We start from the raw sequence: 22558 nt of genomic DNA on the forward strand, positions 1-22558 counted from the left end.
ATCCGACTGCCAATGCAGGAGACACGGGTTCAGTCCCTGGGTTGGGAAGGTGCCCTGGAGAAGGAAATGGCAACCCAATGCAGTATTCTTCCCTGGGAAATCCCATGGACAGAGGAATCTGGTGGGCTACCGTCCACATGATTGCAAAGAGTTGGACATGACTTAGTGACTAAAACAATAGTCGGAAGGATAACAGGTCAATGACCAAAATCATTTGGCATTAGGAGTCTCAGGTTTTATCCCCAGATGTTTGAAGGGGTAATGCAAAGGTCAGCCAATGGAGAATATTGGATTTCAAAGAATCCACTGGAAGAAGGAGTTTCATTTCTGAGGCATAAAGGTGATTTCTCTGTATCAATAGCTAAAAATGCAAAGGGCTCCTCTGGGATAAAGACCTATCAACATAAAGCAAGCAAAAAGTACCAAGGGGTGCAAGGCTCAGGCTCAGGTTTGGGATTGAGAATTCTTCCTGGTGGGTTGTTGGGATCAAGTTCTGCTTCTGATGGATGGAACAATTCCCACAGTTACTTCATTTCCTTGTGATGTTTACCTAATATAATACAAGATGAAAAACCTATCACTGAAAGGAAAGCCGTAACTAAGGCTGCTGGAGTTTAGGGCCATGGGTAACTTTAAATCAAGTAGTCAGGGTGGCTCTCATTGAAAAGGTATGCCTAGGCAAGGACATCATGAAAGTGAGGAGTGAGACAATGTGGAAATCTGGGGGCAGACTGCCCCAGGCTAAGGGCACAGGATCCGCTGACATCCGAAGGCTGGGAGCAGCGGGCTGTGTGAAGGAACAGAGTGGAGCCGAGGTCACAATGAATGGGCACCCACCAAACGAGGCCTTGAGGGACTCTAATGGCAGTTGGGCTTAAACTTAGCTAAGAGTGGGGAGCAAGCAGACATCTGAAGCTTCACTGGCACAATCGACCTCCAGTTTCCAGTGTCTGGCTGCTGTGTAGACAATAGGCTCTGGAATGCCTACTTTCAGTGAAACCAATCTACCTGAGGATTAAGAAGAAATGTCGTGTGACTGTAATTTATATGCATGTATGAGAGCAACAGGTGGAGAAGCGTGCTGGCCACCATGCCGCATCGCCCCTAATCCCAGCACACTAGAGCATCTCTTCTTGATGTTGCCAAGCGCCCTCCCTGGCTCAGCCTATAAAGGAAATGAAGGAAAGGGGGTAACAGCTCACAGGTGAGCTGATGAACAGGCAAGATGGGCTCAACCTGGCCCATCAACCTGGCCAAAGCTTCCCCAGGACCCAAGTATCTCGTAGCCAGTGTGTCCTCCTCAGAGGCCTGGTCCCAGCCTTCCGAGTCCTCTCTTCCGAGTTTCTAAGTTTTAATAATGACCTTCTCTTCCGCTTCCCACTCTTCTCCTCTCCCACCAGCCAAAGAGGAGTAGTGACTTCCATGATACCCTAAACTGTTTGCCCTTTCTGCTTACTAATTCTTAATGTTAAATGCTCTTTGCTAAAATAACTGGTGGATTTCTATTCCTGATTGGACCCTGCCTGATCCACTGGGCACACAAATCAGGTAAGCGGCATTTCTCAGTGGGCCCAGCTTCTCAGAGCAGAGGCGGATCTATGAGCCACCTATCAGAATGCCAGTCCTAGACCTGGGCCTATGAGAACAGAACCAAGGAAACATTCTTAAAGCTCCCCCAACCACTCAACCCTCAGTTTTCAAAATGCCAGTCCTAGAGCTGGGCCTACAGAGAATGGAACCAAGGAAACATTTTTAAAGCTCCCCCAACCACTCAACCCTCAGTTTTCAAGTACAGGTGTGAACAATTTGATGTAGATGATGATCAAGATCCCCAGCTTCAGAGTGGTGGGCTCTGGGACCAGTGACTTAACCCCTCTGAGCCTGAGATCCCTCACCTATGACATGAGGATGGTAATAAAGTGTGTCTACCCAAGGACTGATGCTAAAGCTGAAACTTTTGGCCACCTCATGTGAAGAGTTGACTCATTGGAAAAGACTCTGATACTGGGAGGGACTGGGGGCAGGAGGAGAAGGGGACGACAGAGGATGAGATGGCTGGATGGCATCACCGACTCGATGGATATGAGTTTGAGTGAACTCCGGGAGATGGTGATGGACAGGGAGGCCTGGCATGCTGTGATTCATGGGGTCGCAGAGAGTCGGACACGACTGAGTGACTGAACTGACTGACTTACTGACCCATAGGGCAGAGCTAAAAATTAAATGACAAAACCAACTGAAGTGTTTGCATTCAGCATGGGGAGCAGAGATGGACTCCCTGAAGAGTAGCTACAGGACAGCCATTTTCAGGAGGGTGTGAGGGTTACTTGGGAATGTGCACTGACCGCCCACCTGCCTTCTGAAGACAGTAGGGTCTGGGCGGAGGCCAAGGACCCCACCAGAGCCCACAGAGAGAAACAGCACTGGTAGCAGCAGGGGAGGTGCCCACACAGCCGTTCTGAGTCCCTGACAAGAAATGCTTTTGCAATGGCTGGCAGCAGGCATGCATCACTAGACTTCGTTCCTAACCTGTCTCATCATGTTCTTGCAGGAGTCACAGGATGTCTAGTACCAGCAGAAGTAATTAAAAATAAACTGGGAGACAGTGAACCATTACGACTCTCCCTGCAGCAGTGAGGAGGGCCTGCATGAGCTCTCACCATGGTGACTAGAAATGTCTTTCCCTGTCATACCACTGACTGACCATGAGAAATGAATGGTCCTGCTATTTTTCCAAGACAGCCGTAGGATTGATCACCCTTGAGAAAATACAGCAACGACACAAACTCACCTAAAACGTTCAGGCCAAATGTGACTTTAGTCAGGGAGGGAGGGAGGGAATGGAGAAATGTAACCACCCAACTAAGACCTGAAGTGAAGAAGCAGTAAGAAACAGGAGCAGCTGGGAACTTTCATAGGAATTTTAAAAAGCCGACTGCCTTCACGGACATCCACTCACATTATTTATGGTGAAGAGAGCCAGTACCCAAGCTGCATGCCCAGCCCATGTCCATGCCTCATAGACTGACTCCCGTATAGTAGCCAGAGGAAGCTTCTGAGGACAACCAGAGCAGATCTCTCCTCTGCTCAGGAGCCTGCAATGACTCCCCACTAGCCATGCAGAGCAATCCCAACTCCTACTGTGCCAATCGCAGGCTAGAGGAGCTGGCCCTGACTTGTCCTACCAGTACCGCGCCACCTATGACACAGCCCCAGCCCACCAGGCTCTAGCCAGCTGCTCTTTACCCAGCTCCTCACACACACGCACAACTTCTCCTCATCAGGGCCTTTGAAACTACTGTTCCTCTACCCTTTCCCACCCAGCTCCTTTCCCTACATGCACTCTACTTAAAGAGGGCTCCCTTGGCCACCCCATTACTCTTGTCTCTAGCCCTTGTTTGTCTCTTCAGAATATGTCTAATTACTGGTCTTCTCACTTTTTATCTGTAATCTGTTATTTGCTCTCTGAAATCTCCTTGGAGCTATCATGTCAGCCCCATACTCTGGGCTCTGGTCCAATGGCCTGGGACACAGAAGGTCTTCAATAAAAATGAACTGCTGCCTTCCTCTGGAGAAGGCAATGGCACCCCACTCCAGTACTCTTGCCTGGAAAATCCCATGGACGGAGGAGCCCGGTGGGCTGCGGTCCATGGGGTCACTAAGAGTTGGACACGACTGAGCAATTTCACTTTCACTTTTCACTTTCATGCATTGGAGAAGGAAATGGCAACCCACTCCAGTGTTCTTGCCTGGAGAATCCCAGGGACGGGGGAGCCTCATAGGCTGCCGTCTATGGGGTCGCACAGAGTCAGACACGACTGAAGCGACTTAGCAGCAGCAGCAGCAGCAGCCCTCCTCAAATATGGCTACTCTCTGTTACTTCCCCTTCGAACAGCCCTTTGCCACCCTAAGCCCCCACCTTAAGCTGGTTCTATAGGATAAGGAATGACAGAGCCAGAATGTAGGTGGGGTGGGAGGAGACTGTTGAGACCCCTCCTCTAAGAGCAGTGGGATTTAACTCTCTTTCCAGTTGCCTGTGGTTTCAGAAAAACCCCTGCTCCTCTAAATGGACTCAAAGGAAGGCAAAAACAGATGGGAGGGGCTTTGTAAAATCATTTAAAAGTCAAAGGGAACAAAGCAGTTTAGGAAAAAAGAAAGAACAAAACCTTCCTTCCAAATCACTTAAGATTATTTCAGGGCTGGCATTCTTAAAGGGATAAGCCCTCACTCTTCACTCAGCTCAGGAATTCTGTTCTCCAGACTGGCATCTGCCCCCCCATCCCCCACCCCACAAAGAGGAGAGAGGGATTCCTGAGCTTTCCAAAACCACCCCAGAGGTACTGAGGCAGCTAAATCCTTCAGCTCCTCCAAGGCCACTAGGACCCATCTGGTTGAGGTATCAGCTCCCAAATTATGCCAAGGGAGGGAGGTCTGGGGCAAAACTCCCAAGAGTTCCAGGTGACAGACATGAGCTCAAAGAATATGGATTTCCAACAGTTTTCAAAAGTTTTCCAAAGCCAGGTCCCCAAATCATTTCATGATCAAGGGTCTCCCTTCACCAAAAGCTGCTTGTACCAATACCTCCTTGTAGGCCCATCAGGCATCCTCAAAGGACCTGGAGTCCTGGCTGTCTCTCAAGGGGCCTCATAGCTACCACCCCCACTTTTGTTCTGGTGAAAAATAAAACACATGACACTCATAACTGAAGTAGCATTCACATTTGAGGTCGCCCTGTGCTTTCAGAAGAAGACAATCATTTAGGTAGTATACCCAGAGAGCCTCTTCTGAGGCTGCACAGCTGGCCCTGCACTTACTTTCTGCCTGGGGCCCCAGTGGGCTCTGAGATCCCCAAAGCTCTGACACTGCAGATTCTCCCACACTTGGGGATGGGAAGGCCAAGGAGACAAACCCATTGCCCTGATGACAGAGTCCTCAGTGTGGACAATTCTTTCTCTGACGAGAGGACATTCAGTTGTACTTTTGCCTTCCAGTTCTGTGCATCCTGATTAAGGACTCAGCCTGAGTGTTCAACTGCTGGGTTGTCATTTCAGCTCCATCAGATTGGTTATGGAATCCTGAATCAATTATGGAGCCTCTTGCCGCCTCAGTTTCCCCCAGTTTTGAAAACAGGATAGTAACAGAACCTACCTTATGGGGTTTCTGTGAGAATTAAGTGCACAAGAAGTATTCAGAGAGCATTCAATAAGAATTCATTTTGTTTTATATATTTAAGTACAGGAAACTGGTTTAAAACATTCTTGTACTGATGGAGACCTGGGAAGTAAACTGAGCAACCTTGTTTCTCATCACAGACTCACATGAAAGACAGTTGGCATGGTGACACCCAACACATACAGAAGGGTCTGCACTGCACACCCGGGCAGGGTTTCACAGTTCACCTACAGCAGAAGTGAGTTAAGACATGGTCTGTTAGGTGACAGTGGCAGCCAAATCTTTCTCCCTGAAGAATAACACAGAGCAAAATAAGAGGTGTGAAATCAGAGTGGGTGCATTCTGACCCCACAGTGTCAAGGATTCCATGAATTCCATTTCATTTGGATTCAGGGAGTCTCTACTTTCCTGGGTCTTGGTAAAAGGGGAATCTGATTCTCTCTAGGGTATCTCCTTTGTTGCTTCAGGGACCCAAAAGACTGACACTCTGCCATGTACCATGTCACAACCAAAATGGGGTTGGAGGGGTAGTTACATGTCACATTTATGAAGATCTGACATTCTGAGCACTGGGTGCAGTCCCAGGCTGTGCACTCACCTTTGGCTCTCCTGCTGAACCACCAGATCACGCTGTACTGTGCCCCAGCCCTGGGCAGCACTGAAGGGAGAGGTCAGGAGCAAGGAAGGACAGAAACAGCTCATGACAGAAAAGAAAGGGCCACGTCACATTTGGGGGAGAGAGGCCTACAGCACAGAGAGAAGTTCTTGCCATCAACTCTCCTGTCTCCTTTCCTCCCTCGAAATCTTTGACGGTAGTACTTGCATCTGAAGTTCTGTGTCACTATAGGAGGTTTTCTGAGAGACTGTATTTCTGCCTGCAATGTGGGAGACCTGGGTTCGATCCCTGGGTTGGGAAGATCCCCTGGAGAAGGAAATGGCAACCCACTCCAGTATTCTTGCCTGGAGAATCCCATGGACGGAGGAGCTTGATGGGCTATAGTCCACGGGTCACAAAGAGTCGGACATGACTGAGCAACTTCACTTTCACTTTCACTTTCTCCTATCACATGGTTCATCTATTTATTTGAGTAGAATAAAAGCAATGGAAAGGCAGGAGAACTCACTATTATCATCTTCTGTTGAATTCAGCCAATGCATATATTTCTAAAGGCATTGCAATGACTCTCAACCATATACTCGATGGTCTAAATTTCCTCAAAGGTTCCTTCAGGTCAAGGGTTGGAAAACATATTCTTAAAAGGCCAGATAATGAATATTTCAGACTTTAGAGGTCAGATGGTCTCTGCCACAGCTATTCAACTTTTCAGCAACAGATGATGTGTAATCAAATGGGTATAACTCTTACAACAATACTTTGCTTACAGATAATAAAATGTTAATGTCATATAATTTTTACAAATCATGAAATATTCTTCTCCTTTAGTTATTTTTTTCCCATTTAAAAATGCGAAAATCATTCCTAACTCAAGAACCTCCCAAAGCAGGCAGTTGGCCACAGTTTGCCAACCTCTTTTTCAAATCACTAACTTACCATTTTCTTACCTGTCACTCTGTCTTATGCATCATGGGAGGTAATGACTAATAATTCCATGACCTTTTTCTTTTTTTAAAGTTCATTTGGAAGAGCAGCTACATAGATGGCAGGCATAGCCATTTTTCTAATTTAAATGTAGAAATGTAGGCAGCTTTATTTCTTGAGCAGATCCTGGAATGAGTCCCTTTCATACTGAAGAGTTCATATTTTATTCCAAGTGTGTAAAGCTGCCATTCAGCCACTAACCAATGGATATTATCTAAAAGTAAATGGCATCCAATAAATGGATAAATAGTTCCTCATTTCTGCTTCCAGAAATAACCCACTGGCAAGGGACACATTGCATAGGCGATCATGATGTTGCCTTCATAGACTTAAAGCTAAATCACCATTAATGCCTTCCTTCTTCCAATTTATCCTACAATGTTTTACTAAGCAGTTGCCTTGCACAGACCCTGGTTAGGAAACATTCAGTTCAGTTCAGTAGCTCAGTCGTGTCCGACTCTTTGTGACTCCATGAATCGCAGCACGCCAGGCCTCCCTGTCCATCACCAACTCTCGAAGTTCACCCAAACTCATGTGCATTGAGTCAGTGATGCCATCCAGCCATCTCATCCTCTGTCATCCCCTTCTTTTCCTGCCCCCAATCCCTCCCAGCATCAGAGTCTTTTCCAATATGTCAACTCTTCACATGAGGTGGCCAAAGTATTGGAGTTTCAGCTTCAGCATCAGTCCTTCCAATGAACACCCAGCACTGGTCTCCTTTAGGATGGACTGGTTGGATCTCCTTGCAGTCCAAGGGACTCTCAAGAGTCTTCTTCAGCACCACAGTTCAAAAGCACCAATTCTTCGGTGCTCAGCTTTCTTCACAGTCCAACTCTCACATCCACACATGACCACTGGAAAAACCATAGCCTTGACTAGATGGACCTTTGTTGGCAAAGTAATGTCTCTGCTTTTGAATATGCTATCTAGGTTGAGCATTAAAACAGGACAAACACAAGTGCATCCCACTTCCTTTTGCTTTTCTTTCTTGGAATCTGACTGCCATACGGTAAGCAAGTCCAGGCTACGGTACTGAAGAAAGAAGACTCACAGGGTCTCCTGGAGGATCAGACATAGTGTGGAGAGAAAGCCCTTGGAGAAGAGAACCAAGGCAGCCCCACCACACTCACAAATGAACACAACTTCCTCAGTGACCCCACCTGACACCATGGGGAGCAGAACCACCACCTAGTTAACCCACAAAATTGAAAGGAATGATAGATTGCAATTTTAAACCATTAAGTTTGGGGATGTTTCATAGTATTGCTACCATGAAATGATTTTCTTTCCTTTCTCCCTTCACCTTGCTTCTTCAAATAGCTTTCTATTGCTGCATAATAAGTGAGACACATGCAGTGGCTTAAAACAGCAAACATTGGTAATATTACAGTTTCTGTGGGTCTGAAGTCTGCAGATGGCTTAGCTGAATCTTCTGTTCATCATTTCACAAGGCTGCAATCCAGGTATTCATCTGGAGGCTCCAATGGGGGAGCATCTGCCTCCAAACTCAGCCAGACTGTTGACAGGATTTATTTCCTTGTGACTAACACTGAGGGCCCAGGTTTTTGCTGGCTGTTGGCTGGAGGTAGACTGCCCCCAGTTCTTTATTACATAGAATCTCCAAACAGCTGTTTACTTCATCAAATCAGCAAGGAGAGTCTCCTGCCCGTAGGGAGTATCCAGTCTCTCTCTTAGGGGTTTTCAATAAAGTTAGGCCCACCCCTGACAATATTCCTCTTAATTAGCTAAAAATCAGCTGGCTTGAGACCTTGATTATATCTGCAAGATTCTCTAACCTTTACCATATTCTGTTGTTTAGAAACAAGTCACAGGTCCCACCCACACTCTAGGTGAGGCGCTCAGACAGGGCATAAACACCAATGGGCAGGAATCATGAGACTACTCTAGGGACTCAATGCCACACTTCTCAGCAGGGACAGAATAGAGCACGGTGATGGGACTGGTCAGAGATCCAGAACCCCTCCTCAAGGACTTATCAAACCAACGAAGGTGAAAAGCCAGGCCCAGAGGTGATTACAGTGTTGGATTTGAAGCTATACACACCCCTTGTATGGTTCTGAGGGAGTGTGACATGTAAAACTCAGGTAAAGACAAGACGGCATCTGGCTAGAGAAGAGAAGGCAAAGTTTATGGCAGGCCTAAGAGAAAGAAATAAACACCTAGAGGCTGGGTAATCTAGACCATGCCTGTGTTAATCCAGAGCAGTGGTCCAGAATTCTATACCTATGGGTACGTGAAGCAAAGTGAAGTGGGCTGGGAGGAAATAATGGAGCATGATGAAGACCAGGGCCAAAAGAACCAGATGTTTGCCATCTAAGGCGGCAGCCATCCTTCAATCCCAGTCAGTTTCTGCCATATGAGAATGTTGACTCCAAAGTGCCATGTGTATATCTTTGTGAAACTAAAACTTTAATATTATTAATAGTACTATTCTGTCTCCAATTTTAAAATGATAATCAGTAACTGACAATTTTTTAAACAAAGTATGAGCCAAGAAACACATACCTGTGCACTGGATTTGACTGAGGGAATAGACGCTTGTGGCTGGATGAATCACAAGCTTTAACAAAGATTGCCAGGAGAAATAGCAACAAATTCAGATATACAGATGATACCACTATAATGGCAAAAAGTGAAGAGGAACTAAAGAGCCTCTTGATGAGGGTGAAAGAGGAGAGTGAAAAAGCTGGCTTAAAACTTAACATTCAAAAAACTAAGATCATGGCATCCAGTCCCATAACTTCATGGCAAATAAAGGGGCAAAAGTGAAAGCAGTAAATAGATTTTCTTTTCTTAGACTCTAAAGTTACTGAAGTGGTGACTGTAGCCATGAAATTAAAAGACGCCTGCTCCTTGGAAGGAGAGCTATGACAAATCTAGACTATATTAAAAAGCAGAGACGTCACTTTGCCAACAAAGGTCTGGAGAGTCAATTTCCAGTAGTCATGTATAGATGTGAGAGTTGGACCATAAAGAAAGCTGAGCACTGGAGAAATGGTGCTTCTGAATTATGGTGCTGGATGGAGAAGACTCTCTGAGAGCCCCATGGACTGCAAGGAGACTGAACCAGTCAATCTTCAAGGGAATCAACCCTGAGTATTCACTGGAAGGACTGAGGCTGAAACTCCGATACGTCGGTCACCTTTGCAAAGAGCCAACTCATTGGAAAAGACCATGATGCTGGGAAAGATTGAAGGCAGGAGGAGAAGGCAGCGACAGGGGATGAGATGGCTAGATAACACCACTGACTCAGTGGACATGAATTTGAGCAAACTCTGGGAAAAAGCAAGAAAGGACTGAGGACCCTGGCATGCTGCAGTCCATGGGGTCACAAAGAGTTGGACACAACTTACTAACTAAAGAACAACAAAAGGTAAACATAGGGAAGCAAAAGTGGCAGAGCCCACTGAGTAACCAAACCCTGTTCCTTGGGCTACTTCTACAGCACTAGTTCCCCAGTGCGGTTTGCCCACCAGTACCATTCACATCACCTGCAAACTTGTTTGAAATAGACGTTCTTAGGCCCCACCAGCCCAACTGAATCAGAATTTCTGGAGCTGGGGGTGAGCAATCTGTGTTGGAACAAGCCCTCCAGATGATTCTTATTCTCACCAAAGTTTAAGAGTCACTATGTTATAGGAATCAGGTTATAGGAATCAGGCCTTAAGATCATTTTACTCCCTCCTGAACCATTTCCTGTTTCTATAATTTTGAAGATAGCAAACAACAGCACAACACAACCCTCTACTAAATACCTAATGTTCAGAACGATAGAGAAGGATGACCGCTTAGACATGCTGCAGCGTCTCACTTTAACCCAGTGCTAACGCACATTGCCTCTTATACAAGTTAATTACCTGCACCTCCACAGAGAAGTCATCAAGAAGATGAATGCATATGCATATGAATGTCATGGAATGCTCCAGAATGGAGCAGGAGGAGAGGGATCCTGCTACTCATTTCTAATCATAGATTAGAAAGGCCCTCTTGCTACAGAAAGAAAGTCTGCCTCTGCATGATAACACTTCATAAGTAGATCAAACTGCTTCATGGAAGGCTGAAATTTGCAGGACCCTGGTTCTAATTAATCCGAGAAAGCATCTGGCCTGAAGTCAACACTGTTTCTTTGGAAAGATATGTTGAAATTCCTATTTTGTCTGAAGAGTTACAATTTTGCAGCCTCCATCCTATGGCTCTCCCAGCAAGTAAGGACAGGATGTTTAAATTTCAATATTCCTGGGCTACAGCTACCCATCACTTATCACCAAGCAAGAGGGATTCATGTGATTCAGCATATAAATCTCACATGTTAATACATTTGCTGTTAATGGAGCTGCTTATTAAAAGGCCCATTTACTTCATTCTTTTATTTAAGGTGGTCCCAAATAATGTAAACTACCCTTCAACATGGTGTGAGATGTCATGGCACCTGAGAACACCGTATTTGATGACAACACATCCGCAGCCTTACCTTTTACCAGTGCTGCCCCCAGGCTCCTCAGTCACTCAGCCCCTTAGGGCTGTGCATTACGAGGTAGAGGCCACGTGCTCGGCAACGTTATGCGCTGTGGGGGTGCAAGTGTAAACCGCTTGCCCCCTCCTCTGGATCATGTACATTTATCAGGAATTAACTCTGTCCTCTACCTTTCCCTAGAAATCATCACCTGAAGTATCTCACTTAAAATCACTTTTCCAACAGTGAACTTCCATCTTATTCAACTACTGAACTCTAAAGTCAATGTTTATTGTGAGAGCTGCATTCAGCCATACTTATTCCTGGATATCCCTCAGGCAGGTGCCAGGCCAGAGGCCCACCTACTCTCAGCAAGCCCAGAACAGCTAGTCTTCCCTCCAGCTTCAGAAGTAATGGCTGTCTCTAAGGCTGAGCAACAAGGGAAGGAGATGTTATCCATTTGGGGAGCACATTCTACAAAACATATGCATCTTAAAGCACCAGTTGTGCTCGGCGAAGTGAGACGATTATGTTACCAAAGACATGGGAGGACCAAGAGTGACTAAAAGAACAAGGAATGGCAGCTCGCAGCGCCTCAAGCGCACGTGCTTTCTGGATACAGTTGAGTGCACAGTTGTCATTTGTCTTCTGTTTCTTTCTGCCATGCGTGTGGTTAGCTCAGTTCCCAGAAATTAAACATACGAAGTTGAAGAAGCAAAACAGACTTGGTCTAAACAGTCTCATGCCCCTACAGAGACAGTCAGAGTAATGCCACTGACACGAAGGACAGGAAAGGGCCTTTGTGATACCTGCAGGCTAGCGCCCTCTCTGATGAACCTCTATTTCTTACTCAGACCTCACCGTGTAGTAGAGACAGTGATCACCAGCTACCAATCTGCTGACTGGTGTCTACTTGAGGTACTTAATAAAAACATGGAATCCTGGGCCACATCCTCAGGAATTCTGATTCTGTAAGTGTGCAACAGGATCCATAATTTAAAAGCTCTCCATAGGGAATTCAAACTGGCTAACAGCTTGAAGAACCTCTGGGTTAAGGCACTCAAAAGACACCAAAAACATTGATATCTGTCACTGACACCCTAACATATGGGTTTATCAAATAAATAAATGTTAACTTGGAAATAAAAAAGAATTTGAATAGAGAAGAGACAAGCTTCGACAAGAGTAAGGAACGGCACTTGGGGATGAAGAGGAGATTCTGGATGGCAATGAGGGTACAGGAAGGAACTACAGGGACGTGGAAACAGAGGACTCGGCCACAGGGCCACATGGTTGCCTTCCCCCTTCTAGAGGTGCTGGGTTCACCACGCAGCTCTGGCTCCAAGGCAAACATAAACGAAGAGAAGCACTCTCCATTATGGACAAAGCACACCTCATAGTGAGTCTTTTCACTGAACATATTGAACACTTCTACATGGGTTTCTTCTTGCTACCAAAAAAAGTTTCATTTTGAAAACAAGCAAAGCCATAGTATTCGGTTTTGGTCAACCAGAAAACACAAGGCTGAGAAACCATAGGTCATGAGATGAAGTCCACACGGGGTACTTATCCATGGACAAGCTGGAGGTAATAATGCAATAAAGATCCTCCACAGATGATGGCACCATGATGACATCAACATCAACTTACCTTTCGATCCGGCCAATTGTACTTGGCAAAGATAGTATCATAGGTGTCCACTGCCCCATCAGTGATGAGCATAATGGCCTGGCTGCAGATGCTTCCTTGTCCAGTGTGGTTGAACTGTGGAAAGAAATAAGCACAAACTGAAAAACACCTCAAAGGGCTATGTGTACCCACGAGACTTTGGAATCATGAGATCTTAGGTTCAGGAAGCCTCTTAAAATGAGAGTTCATTCTGCACCACCAGAAAGAACCTACAGGCTAAGCCTCTGCCCACTTAGGGATCTCCATATTTACTCTGAGAAACGGAAACTCAACACAGACCACAAAAGAGGTTTCTTAAAAATACACACAAGGTAGGCGTGAGATTCTAGGATAGTTAACCTCTCTTACCTTCAAACATGGATAGTGCTCCAGAATATAAGCCCAAAGGAGTTGGCAGAGCAACCTTTTAGAAACACAATTATGGGTAACAGAATATGTGATGAGTAACATCTCTTTCAAAATCTAAATGAATTTAGTTTGAATGAGTCTAATGGATACAGATTGTATGTAATAAAATCAAGGAGGTTTTGTACACATGGAGAATAAAGTCAGGAGCATGCCAATTCAGAATATACTGTAAGCACTCTTTTTAGGGTTTGTTTTAAACATGATTTGTTAGCATGTAACATTATATATTCGGAGAAGGCAATGGCACCCCAATCCAGTACTCTTGCCTGGAAAATCCCATGGAAGGAGCAGCCTGGTAGGCTGCAGTCCATGGGGTCGCTAAGAGTCGGACATGACTGAGCGACTTCACTTTGACTTTTCACTTTCATGCATTGGAGAAGGAAATGGCAATCCACTCCAGTGTTCTTGCCTGGAGAATCTCAGGGATGGCGGAGCCTGGTGGGCTGCCGTCTATGGGGTCACACAGAGTCGGACACGACTGAAGTGACTTAGCAACATTATATATTATGTATGTTAGTATGTATAGCTTGCTGAAATCCTAAGATTGTGCCCACTATGATACCAATTCTGTACTTCAACTTTCAGTTTTACAGAGAATTTCAAAAGTGCCCAGCCTTTGTGAGTGGTAGCTTGGCTAACCATATGACAGCTGTCAGAGATTCGTGTCCTTCCCTTGAATCACGGGTGAAGGATCTCCTTAATGAATGCTACAAATTCAAAGCAGTGTCCTTTAAAAACCCTACAGTTACATACCAATGAGGAATACACAAAAAGATTTTAACCTTCAGTAGTGAAAACTCCCACCACTACAAACTGTGAAGTTGTTTTTTTTTTCATTTATTTAAAAATTATTGCTAAGTGCCCACACAGTGCTGAGGATGAAACACAGAATAATCTTTTCCCTCATGTATTTTATATTCTGTTTGATGAGATACCAAGGTAAAGGAGTAAATTATGTTTTATGTTTGATAATGACGATGCAAAGTTAAAAAAAAGGTAGGGGGATAGGAAATGCAGAGGGCTAACTTTAGAAAGTATAGTCTGGGAAGCCATTAATGAGGTGGTGACATTTGAATAATACCAGAAGGAGGTGAGCATCTGGGGCAAGGGCCTTTCAGAGAGGGCGAACAGCATGTGCACAGGCATGAGTGACAATGTACAGGCATGTCCTACCTACTAACCATGACTTGGGGGAAGGCCACCCTTGGACTCTCTGCTGACTGATGAACCAGAGCTACCAGAGCACTCACACTGAAGCATAATGCCCAGTCTCCATGAACTTGGATTTCTAACGTGGAGTTTGAAGTTGCAGTGACTTTAGAGAAGACTGGATGAATGGATGGATGGATGGAACGAATGGCCTCATGGTTATATTAGGACAAAGTAAAACCAACTCAAAACACAGGTGGAATACTATAGTATAGCGGAAAATATTCAATCTTATTTCAGCACCACAAACTGGTACCTAACATAAATTCTCTTTTGAGAATATTTTTTCTAGGGACCAACTCAGTGGTCCAGTGGCTAAGACTCCACACACTCAGTGCATGGGGCCTGGGTTTGACCCCTGCTCAGAGAACTAGATCCCACATGCCATACCTAAAAGATCCCAGATGCTGCAACTAGGACCAGGTGCACTCAAACAAATTTTAAAATAAATGAGTAATAAATAAATACTTCAAAAGAATACCCTTTTCTTCATTTATAAGATGGGAACAACATGCTTATAAGGTTGTTACAGCACAGATTATATGCCCATTATATGCTGGGCTACAAGTATGAACTTACTTAATCTCTACTAGTCTCTGAGGTATGTACTATTATTATCCCCACTGGACCAGTGAGGAACACAGGCACAGAGATTAGCTAACTTGCCCAAAATCACACAAGCAACTATCTGCCATAGCTGAGATGTGAACCCAGGCAGTCCACTCCAGAATCTATTCTCAGATTCAGTGCACTCGGCCTATGGCCTTCCAGTAATGAGATGGCACTCCTCAATCTGAGAGCCCCACAGTGCTCATTTCTTCCTCCTGTTCTTCCTTGTTCTAGTCTTTCTAGCATTCCAGGGTCACAGGGCAGACACCAAGGTCCCTAACCTGAGAGTGACTGCTCCTTAAATTTGGTGCCTTTAGAATGTGGCTCACTTTAGTCCTGACCCTGGCACTCACTCCTGCAACTCTGACTGGACAGTGTCCTTAAATTAATAAACACACAAGGCACATGATACAGTATCAATAGGTAAAAATACCCGAGAACTAAGGCCATTGGACCACAAAACTTCTCACATAACTTCTTTTCTACTGTCTTCACTGACAATAACTTACTATTCTAGAAAACTCTAGCTAAAGAAGGTGAAAATTGCAAATAACTTTAGTGCTTATTCCAGGAACTTCCTAAAAGACCTATCAACTCTTGAACAGAAAGCATCAAAGGACAATTTATACCCTGGGACTCTTTGAACCTCTGACCTCAAAATCTTCCCTTGCTGCATCCACCAATCATAAACTATAATTTAGGATTTATACTCTGTCTTAATGAAGCGTTTTCCCTCTCTTCCACCCTGAGGACCCACTTAATAGTCTCAATAAATGACTTTGCCCTTTCCACTCTGAGATGCTACTAAGATTCTATCATCATAGCGCAACAAGAAAAAACAGTCTTGCAGCCTTGTCTTATCAACAGGTTGCTCTGGAGATTTTCTGGAGAGCCTGCAATTCAACACAACCTTCATGTCACTGGATAAACCCAGTAATATGCACCGAATACAAGTGATCTATTCATTTGACCACAGAGGCTGCAGAAGGGAAAAAATCAGGACACCTCGAGACTGTTGTTCATGTAACTCATTTGAAAACACCCAGGAAAAACTCTCCCAAACAAAAGGCAAGAAAGAGAGGGAAATGAAGATATCTGAATACTGCACACTGGAAGAAGGGGCTGCCCCGAGCTGTTTATTTACATCCATTACTTTCTTCCATGGCTGAGTCCCTGGTTTTCTTCTGCAGCAATCTGCAGTTGGGAGAATTTTGAAGAATGCAATTAAATTCAAATGCTTTGATGAGTAATATCTCTTCTCTTCATATTTGTCTAGAACTTTTTTTTTTATTGAATAGCGGGAGTGATGAAAGTGTTTTCCATAATAATAACAATGACAAGGGCCTGATGATGAACTACAATTAGCTCAGTGATTCATCAGTTAGCAGCAAAAATTTCAATGCATCCTGACATTTAGAGCATTTGGTTGTGATTAACAGTCTTTGAAATGTCACCGAATTTTATTTAATTGGCTAAGAAAAATTTTTAAAAGGTAATCACTGCAAAGATTGTATTCATCGCCAAAAAAGATAATTGCAGTTGTCACATGACAAGGTAGATGCTAACTACTGTAGCAAACCGGCTCTGTTTTCTTAAGAGAATCTAATGAATGCAGCAGAGATCAATAGCTAGAAGGGTCTTAGAAGTTTATTTGAATCCTCCTTTCAAAGCCATTTGTACAACAACTGCAAGCCTTTAAATCATCTGAGCAAACACTGAAACTGAAATGCAGGTAAATGCAAAACAGAATTAACTTCATTTAGTTATAGTAACTTCTGAACCATTCTAAGCCATAACCACAATTGGCATTTCAATTGTGTGTGTCTAAGAGAGAAAAAGTGTGTGTATATGTGTTTGTGCGTTCAAGAAATAGCTTTTAATTTCATACTGGCTTGCAAAAGCAGACATAATACACAGGAAGAGAATTATATCACTAAAGGTCATATTGATGAAGTGGAAAATGGCTAAAGCTTCATTTTCATGGGAGATTAACCATCTCTGTGTTTTTCAAAGTGTTTGGCTATTTAAAAGCCCCATGGCAAGAAATGGGATGGAAATGTTTCTCTCTCTGGGATAAATGTGCACTCAATATGGTGCCAACTGTCAACAAATCTCAGGCAGGGACATTTTGAAACATTTCTGTTCCTTCCATTTCTTACTTTCTGGAATTTACACTTGACCCCTCAGACTTTCTGACTGGCCAGACTTCAAAGGGCTTTTACCGATACAGGTAGATCAAGCAGGTATGTGGACGGTTTCCCTGGTTCAAAAATGCTTCTCTCACTGGGATTCAAGGGAAAAAGTCCACCATGTATTGATGATTTTCTGGTTCTTGGAGGTGTTGGAAATACTACACCCTCTTAAAGGATAAAAAAATATTATGCCTGAAGGTGTGCCTGGGGAGCTGTGAGTTCCACAAATTCTATCCTGAGGTTATAACATGACGCAGAGAGTTCCTGGGTCAATAATTTGAGTGTTGGTATAGACATATTTTAAAAGGTCTGTTCACTGCAGGACTGCTAAGGCCTCTAGTAGAAAATGAATTGTGAGTCTCCAAAAGGAGGATGGCATCCCACACCTTGACCACAACACCTATGTTGGAGCCTTGAAGCAGACGGCATCCCACTGGGCATTCCAAGGGATCACTGGCTTAGGAGAGCTTTAAAACAAATCTGGTAAGTGAAAGGTTTGGGGAGAGGAAAAAGTTCCAGGGCAAGGAAAAGAAGAGAGGGGATAAAGGGAAGCAGAGACTCCTGAGGATTTGGGCAGGGAGTAGGACCAAAGCATTAAGGGTAGGAGCTGCTTCTAGAAACCTCAGGCAGCCTGGCAAAAGTTGAGGCTGCCTAATGTCTCTGTGGTCACGGTGATGGCACTTCCCACCCAACCCAGCATGACTGAGAGGGAGCTGGGCGCCACTGCCTCATGCTGAAGCCTCAACCCCTATCCAGCATGGCCGGCTTCATGACATGTGATGTACATAGTTATACACAGGCCTACACTTGGTTGAACACTCTGGTATCACTTTCCTAAAATGCTTATTAACTTTTGAACAAGCACCTGCATTGTCATTTTGCACTGGGCTTCACAAATTAAGTGACCAGTGTTGGGTCTATTCCCAGCCTCATTTTAAAGATGAGGAAAATAAAGGTAAAACCAAGCAGAATTTTTGCAAGGTCACACAGCAAGCTCTGAGTGGGTCAGGCTTCTCAACCCAACCTGCCTGACTCCAGAAGCCACAAACTCCAACACAAGAAGCATCTCTTAACTCTTTACTCCTTCACCACCTCTGTCAAATAGCAGGAAAACAGAAATCTGCAAGGTACACTTCCAAGCAAGGGACTCCCTCCCCCCATCTCAGAGTAGCCTCCCCCTGCACTAGACACCAGGTTTTTGAAATAAAGAAAGCCAGTTTCCCAAATGTGGCAAGTCCTTTCAATATCACCCTCTAGAAAAAGCCTGCTAAGCTGTGGAGATCAGCATCTCCAAGCCCTATGAAGGTGCCTATTCAGGGTTCAAAGTGTTAGTCACTCAGCTGTGTCTGACTCTGCAATCCCAGGGACTGTAGCCTGCCAGGCTCCTCTCTCCATGGAATTCTCCAGGAAAGAATACTGAAGTCAATAGCCATTCCTTTCTCTAAGGGATCTTCCCTAGCCAGGGAATGAACTCAGGTCTCCTGCACTGCAGGCAGATTCTTTACTATCTGAGCTATGTCAAAAGCTACCCAAGGTTCAAAGTAGAATTTAAAGATGTAGCTTGGTCCTTGGCTCTGATCAGTCATGTTTATTAATTATTAATACATTGTTAACAGGTATGTGCTGTCCCAAACACTGAGTTGTCCATAAATGCTAATAATCTGGAGCCAGGTGAGTAGGAAGGGCCTCTGGTTTGTATAACGGAAGCTGAAATGACACCTTCCCTCCTTACTTCCTCTCCTCTGCACTGATGTACAATACTGACTCAGGACTGAGGTGTAAACAGCCTTCTATGTGCCAGCAGGTATTGTTGGTTAAAATAAGAGTATCACATTAGGACCTATCCTTGGCTTGAGAGCCACTGTAGCTTAGTGGTAGAAGCTCAAGTTATGGAATCAGATATAACTGACCACCAAAACAAGCCACACAGTGCCAGCTGAATGCTCACCTGGAAGCGGATGGCTGGTGGCCTGCAGGGCTACCTGGAGGAGAAGCCTCTGAATGATCAGTTGCTCTCCCAGCTCTTTTGGAACTTCAACATAGCTGTCACCCCATTCAGGGCTTGCTTGCTCTCAGCTCCACCCCATATTTTTTCCTGAAAATCACATTTCCCAGACTGGGCAATAGTTTTGACAAGTTTTGTCTTCAGGTGAGTACTGAAGGACTCAAGGGAGAGGCCAAGGTATTTCTAAGCCATTTCTCCTTTTCTCTCTGCTTTGGGGGCCTGGGCATTCTCCAGCAATGGCAGCATCGCCTCCAACGCACTAGCTTCCACAGGACAGGCCCCTCCCTAGCACTGCAGCTCCTGCTGGGCAGCCCCCTCAGTGGTTTTGTTCTGCTCTGGTCAGCCATAGTGATGAGGTTCTGATGGCAGCCCTCCCTCCTGTGGTCCTTACTGACCCACAAGGGAGCTGCCTCCTGCTGGTGTTAATCCATGGATCGGTTCATTCTCTGTTTGATTTCTCAGCTTTTCTATCCCCTGTGCAACCAACTTCCTGAGTTCAACTCCTCCTGTTTGAAATACCTAGAGCAGCTTCTATTTTTCTGCTTCTTAACATCTAAATCACTACCTCCTTGGTCCAAAGCCACCACTGTATGTCACTCAGATGATGGCCTTCCTGCTACTATCTTTGTTTATCAATGAGCGGCCAGTGGATGCTGTTGAAATCCAAGTTGGACTCTGTCATTCTCTGCTCAGACTCCGTGACTTTCCATCCCACACAGGAAGAGCCAAAGTCCTCACTGGGTCCACTGGGCTCCACATGATGCCGCTCTCTGCGACCTTACTTCCTAGCACACTCTTTCTCTCCTGCTTGCTCTTGTCATGCTGGTCTCCTTGTTGTACCATAAATATGCCCTCCCTCAGGGCCTCTGCATTTGCTGTTCCTCTTGTTGAAAACTTGTTCCTCAAGATACCATTCAGGTCTGCACTCCAACATCACTTAACCAGAGAGCTCTTCCCGTAGCCAGAGAACTCTTGACCTCATTGTATAAAGGAACAAGCTCTTATCATTTTGGAACAGTAGAATTATTGTTCTCCTTAAGACTACTCATTTCATATGTCTCCCATCACTAGAACCTGGGTCAGCAAACTTCTTCTGTAAAGGGCCATATAGTAACTGTTTTAGTTTTTACATATGGTATCTATTGAAAATAACTCTGCCACTGTAGTACAAGAAGAGCCCTAGACTATATGTAGTCAGGTGGGCATGGCTGTGCTCCAATAAGACATTATTTACAAAAACAAGATGGAGGCTGATGTTTCTCTTGGGACATAATTTGCAGACTTTTTCACTAGGATGTTACACCCATTAAGGCAAATACTTAATCTGTTCTGTTCACTGGTGTACTATTCCCAGTGCCTGACATTTAAAAAGCATGCAGCATATAGCAGTTAAATAAATAATGGAGAATCTGCATTAATAAAGACAGTCATTTATTTTCCTACTGCCCTCCCAGAGTAAAAAGGACACAGAAGTCGCATGATGCTTTAGCTTGACACAATTGCATTCAAGGGGCGGAATCACCAGCCCAAAATTCCACAACGTATTTCACAAGATGTTAACAGGTGCTATTAATATTTGAAATTCTCTGTTCAGCAAAGCAGAAGAAATAGTAGGTACAGTGGGGTTTGCTTTTGCAGGACTTCCTAAAGCCTCCAGGGGGCAAGAGGAAGGCTGGGAGAGGTAGCGCCTCTAACACTCCCTGAACACAGCACACAGAGAAGCCCTTCTTCCTCTGAACATTACCACAGGCAGGGATTCAGTGTGACTCACAATAAGGAATCCACTCCATGAAGAAATTGAGAGTTTCTCAGAGGAAAAGAAATCTGTGGTGGATGGTGCTCTAGTATTGAGACACTGATGGCCCCAGAGTCAATGATGGTGGCAGGTGAGTCCGCTGACCAGACTGTACCATTGACTCTGCCCAGGGGGGCGCTGGGATGACCTCCCAAACTGGACCTGGTTCCCCAGCCTTACCCTCTTATCCCCTGCCTGGCTAACAATAATGCTGGCCCACGAAAATCCCATCTATTCTCTTAGAAGAGAGAAAGGCAAATCAAAGAGGAGCTTACATCACTGAGAATGTTGAAGGCTTCATTCAGAGCTATATCCAGCATTCCAATTCCTTTGGCAAAAAGTTTGTCCAGATGCTCCCTGAAGTGCTGAAACAACAAAGCAAAAAAATTCATTAGCATCTGTCCTGTTATATGAAATACCAACCCTGAATGAACATGCACATGCCGAGGCAAAACCCATGATTCATTCTCAGGCCCCAATGGCCGTAATTCAGTTTTTGCCTTCCAAATTTAAAACATAAGAACTTAGTATAAGATTTACCTTCCATATGTTTTTTTTTTTTTTAAGCTTTGATTACATGTTAGGGGAAAGAAAGTTAAGATTTTGGTGAAAAGTTTCTAATTTGTTGAAAATGTCTGCCTCCCTCTCCAGTTTCATCTCCGGTGACTCTCCACTCTCCCAGGGAGTGCTATGAGCTCCCTCTACCCCTCCCCTCCCCTATTTTCCCACTCAATCATTTTTTTAGACTCCTTACATGCTCCCCCTCCACTGGGAGCACACTCTCCATCCATCTTCTGCCTTCCCCTTATCTACTTCTCTCTTATCTTCTCAGGGCGTGTCTGTTTAGAGGGACTCAGCCCTTCTTGCCCTAGGAAGCCTTCCCAGAACACCCACCCCTGAGAGCCTGAAGTGCTTCCTTACAAGCCCAGGCTGCCATACCAGGCTCAGATCCACCGTGCACTTAGCACTCCAGGTGTGTAATTACCTGTTTAGATTCTGTCCCCACTCAAGACTGTGATGTTTCTAAGACAGGGCACATCTGATGGTCTTTTGTTTTCCACATTTAGCACATTTCTGACACATATAATTGGTTCTCAAAAACCACCTCCAAAGAGCCAAAAGTGAAAATGAAAGTTGTTCAGTCGTGTCCGACTCTTTGAGACCCCATGGAATTCTCCAGGCCAGAATACTGGAGCGGGTAACTGTTCCCTTCTCCAGGGGATCTTCCCAACCCAGGGATCAAACCCAGGTCTCCCACATTGCAGGCAGATTCTTTACCAGCTGAGCCACCAGGGAAGCCCCCAAAGAGCCAACGAGTGAGGCTAAAGACTGGATCACAACATGAGACCTGTGCCTATGGGAGGTAGATCCAGCCAACAAATACAGAGGGCTCCGAGGAACAGGC

The 22558-nt window shown here is 44.9% G+C and overlaps 1 protein-coding gene across 1 annotated transcript in view; it reads right to left on the minus strand.

Moving 5' to 3' along the window:
• The window catches only part of CACNA2D3 (calcium voltage-gated channel auxiliary subunit alpha2delta 3), an 871226-nt gene that overhangs the window by 362848 nt on the left and 485820 nt on the right, over positions 1-22558 (minus strand). Inside the window, exons 10-11 of the mRNA XM_069561584.1 lie at positions 21429-21518; positions 12897-13010 (exon numbers count right to left, since the gene is read on the minus strand). Of these exons, the coding sequence (XP_069417685.1) occupies positions 12897-13010; positions 21429-21518 (204 nt within the window). The remainder of the gene's footprint in view (positions 1-12896; positions 13011-21428; positions 21519-22558) is intronic.

Source organism: Ovis canadensis, chromosome 19 (genome assembly GCF_042477335.2).
Source record: "Ovis canadensis isolate MfBH-ARS-UI-01 breed Bighorn chromosome 19, ARS-UI_OviCan_v2, whole genome shotgun sequence".
NCBI lineage: Eukaryota > Metazoa > Chordata > Mammalia > Artiodactyla > Bovidae > Ovis > Ovis canadensis.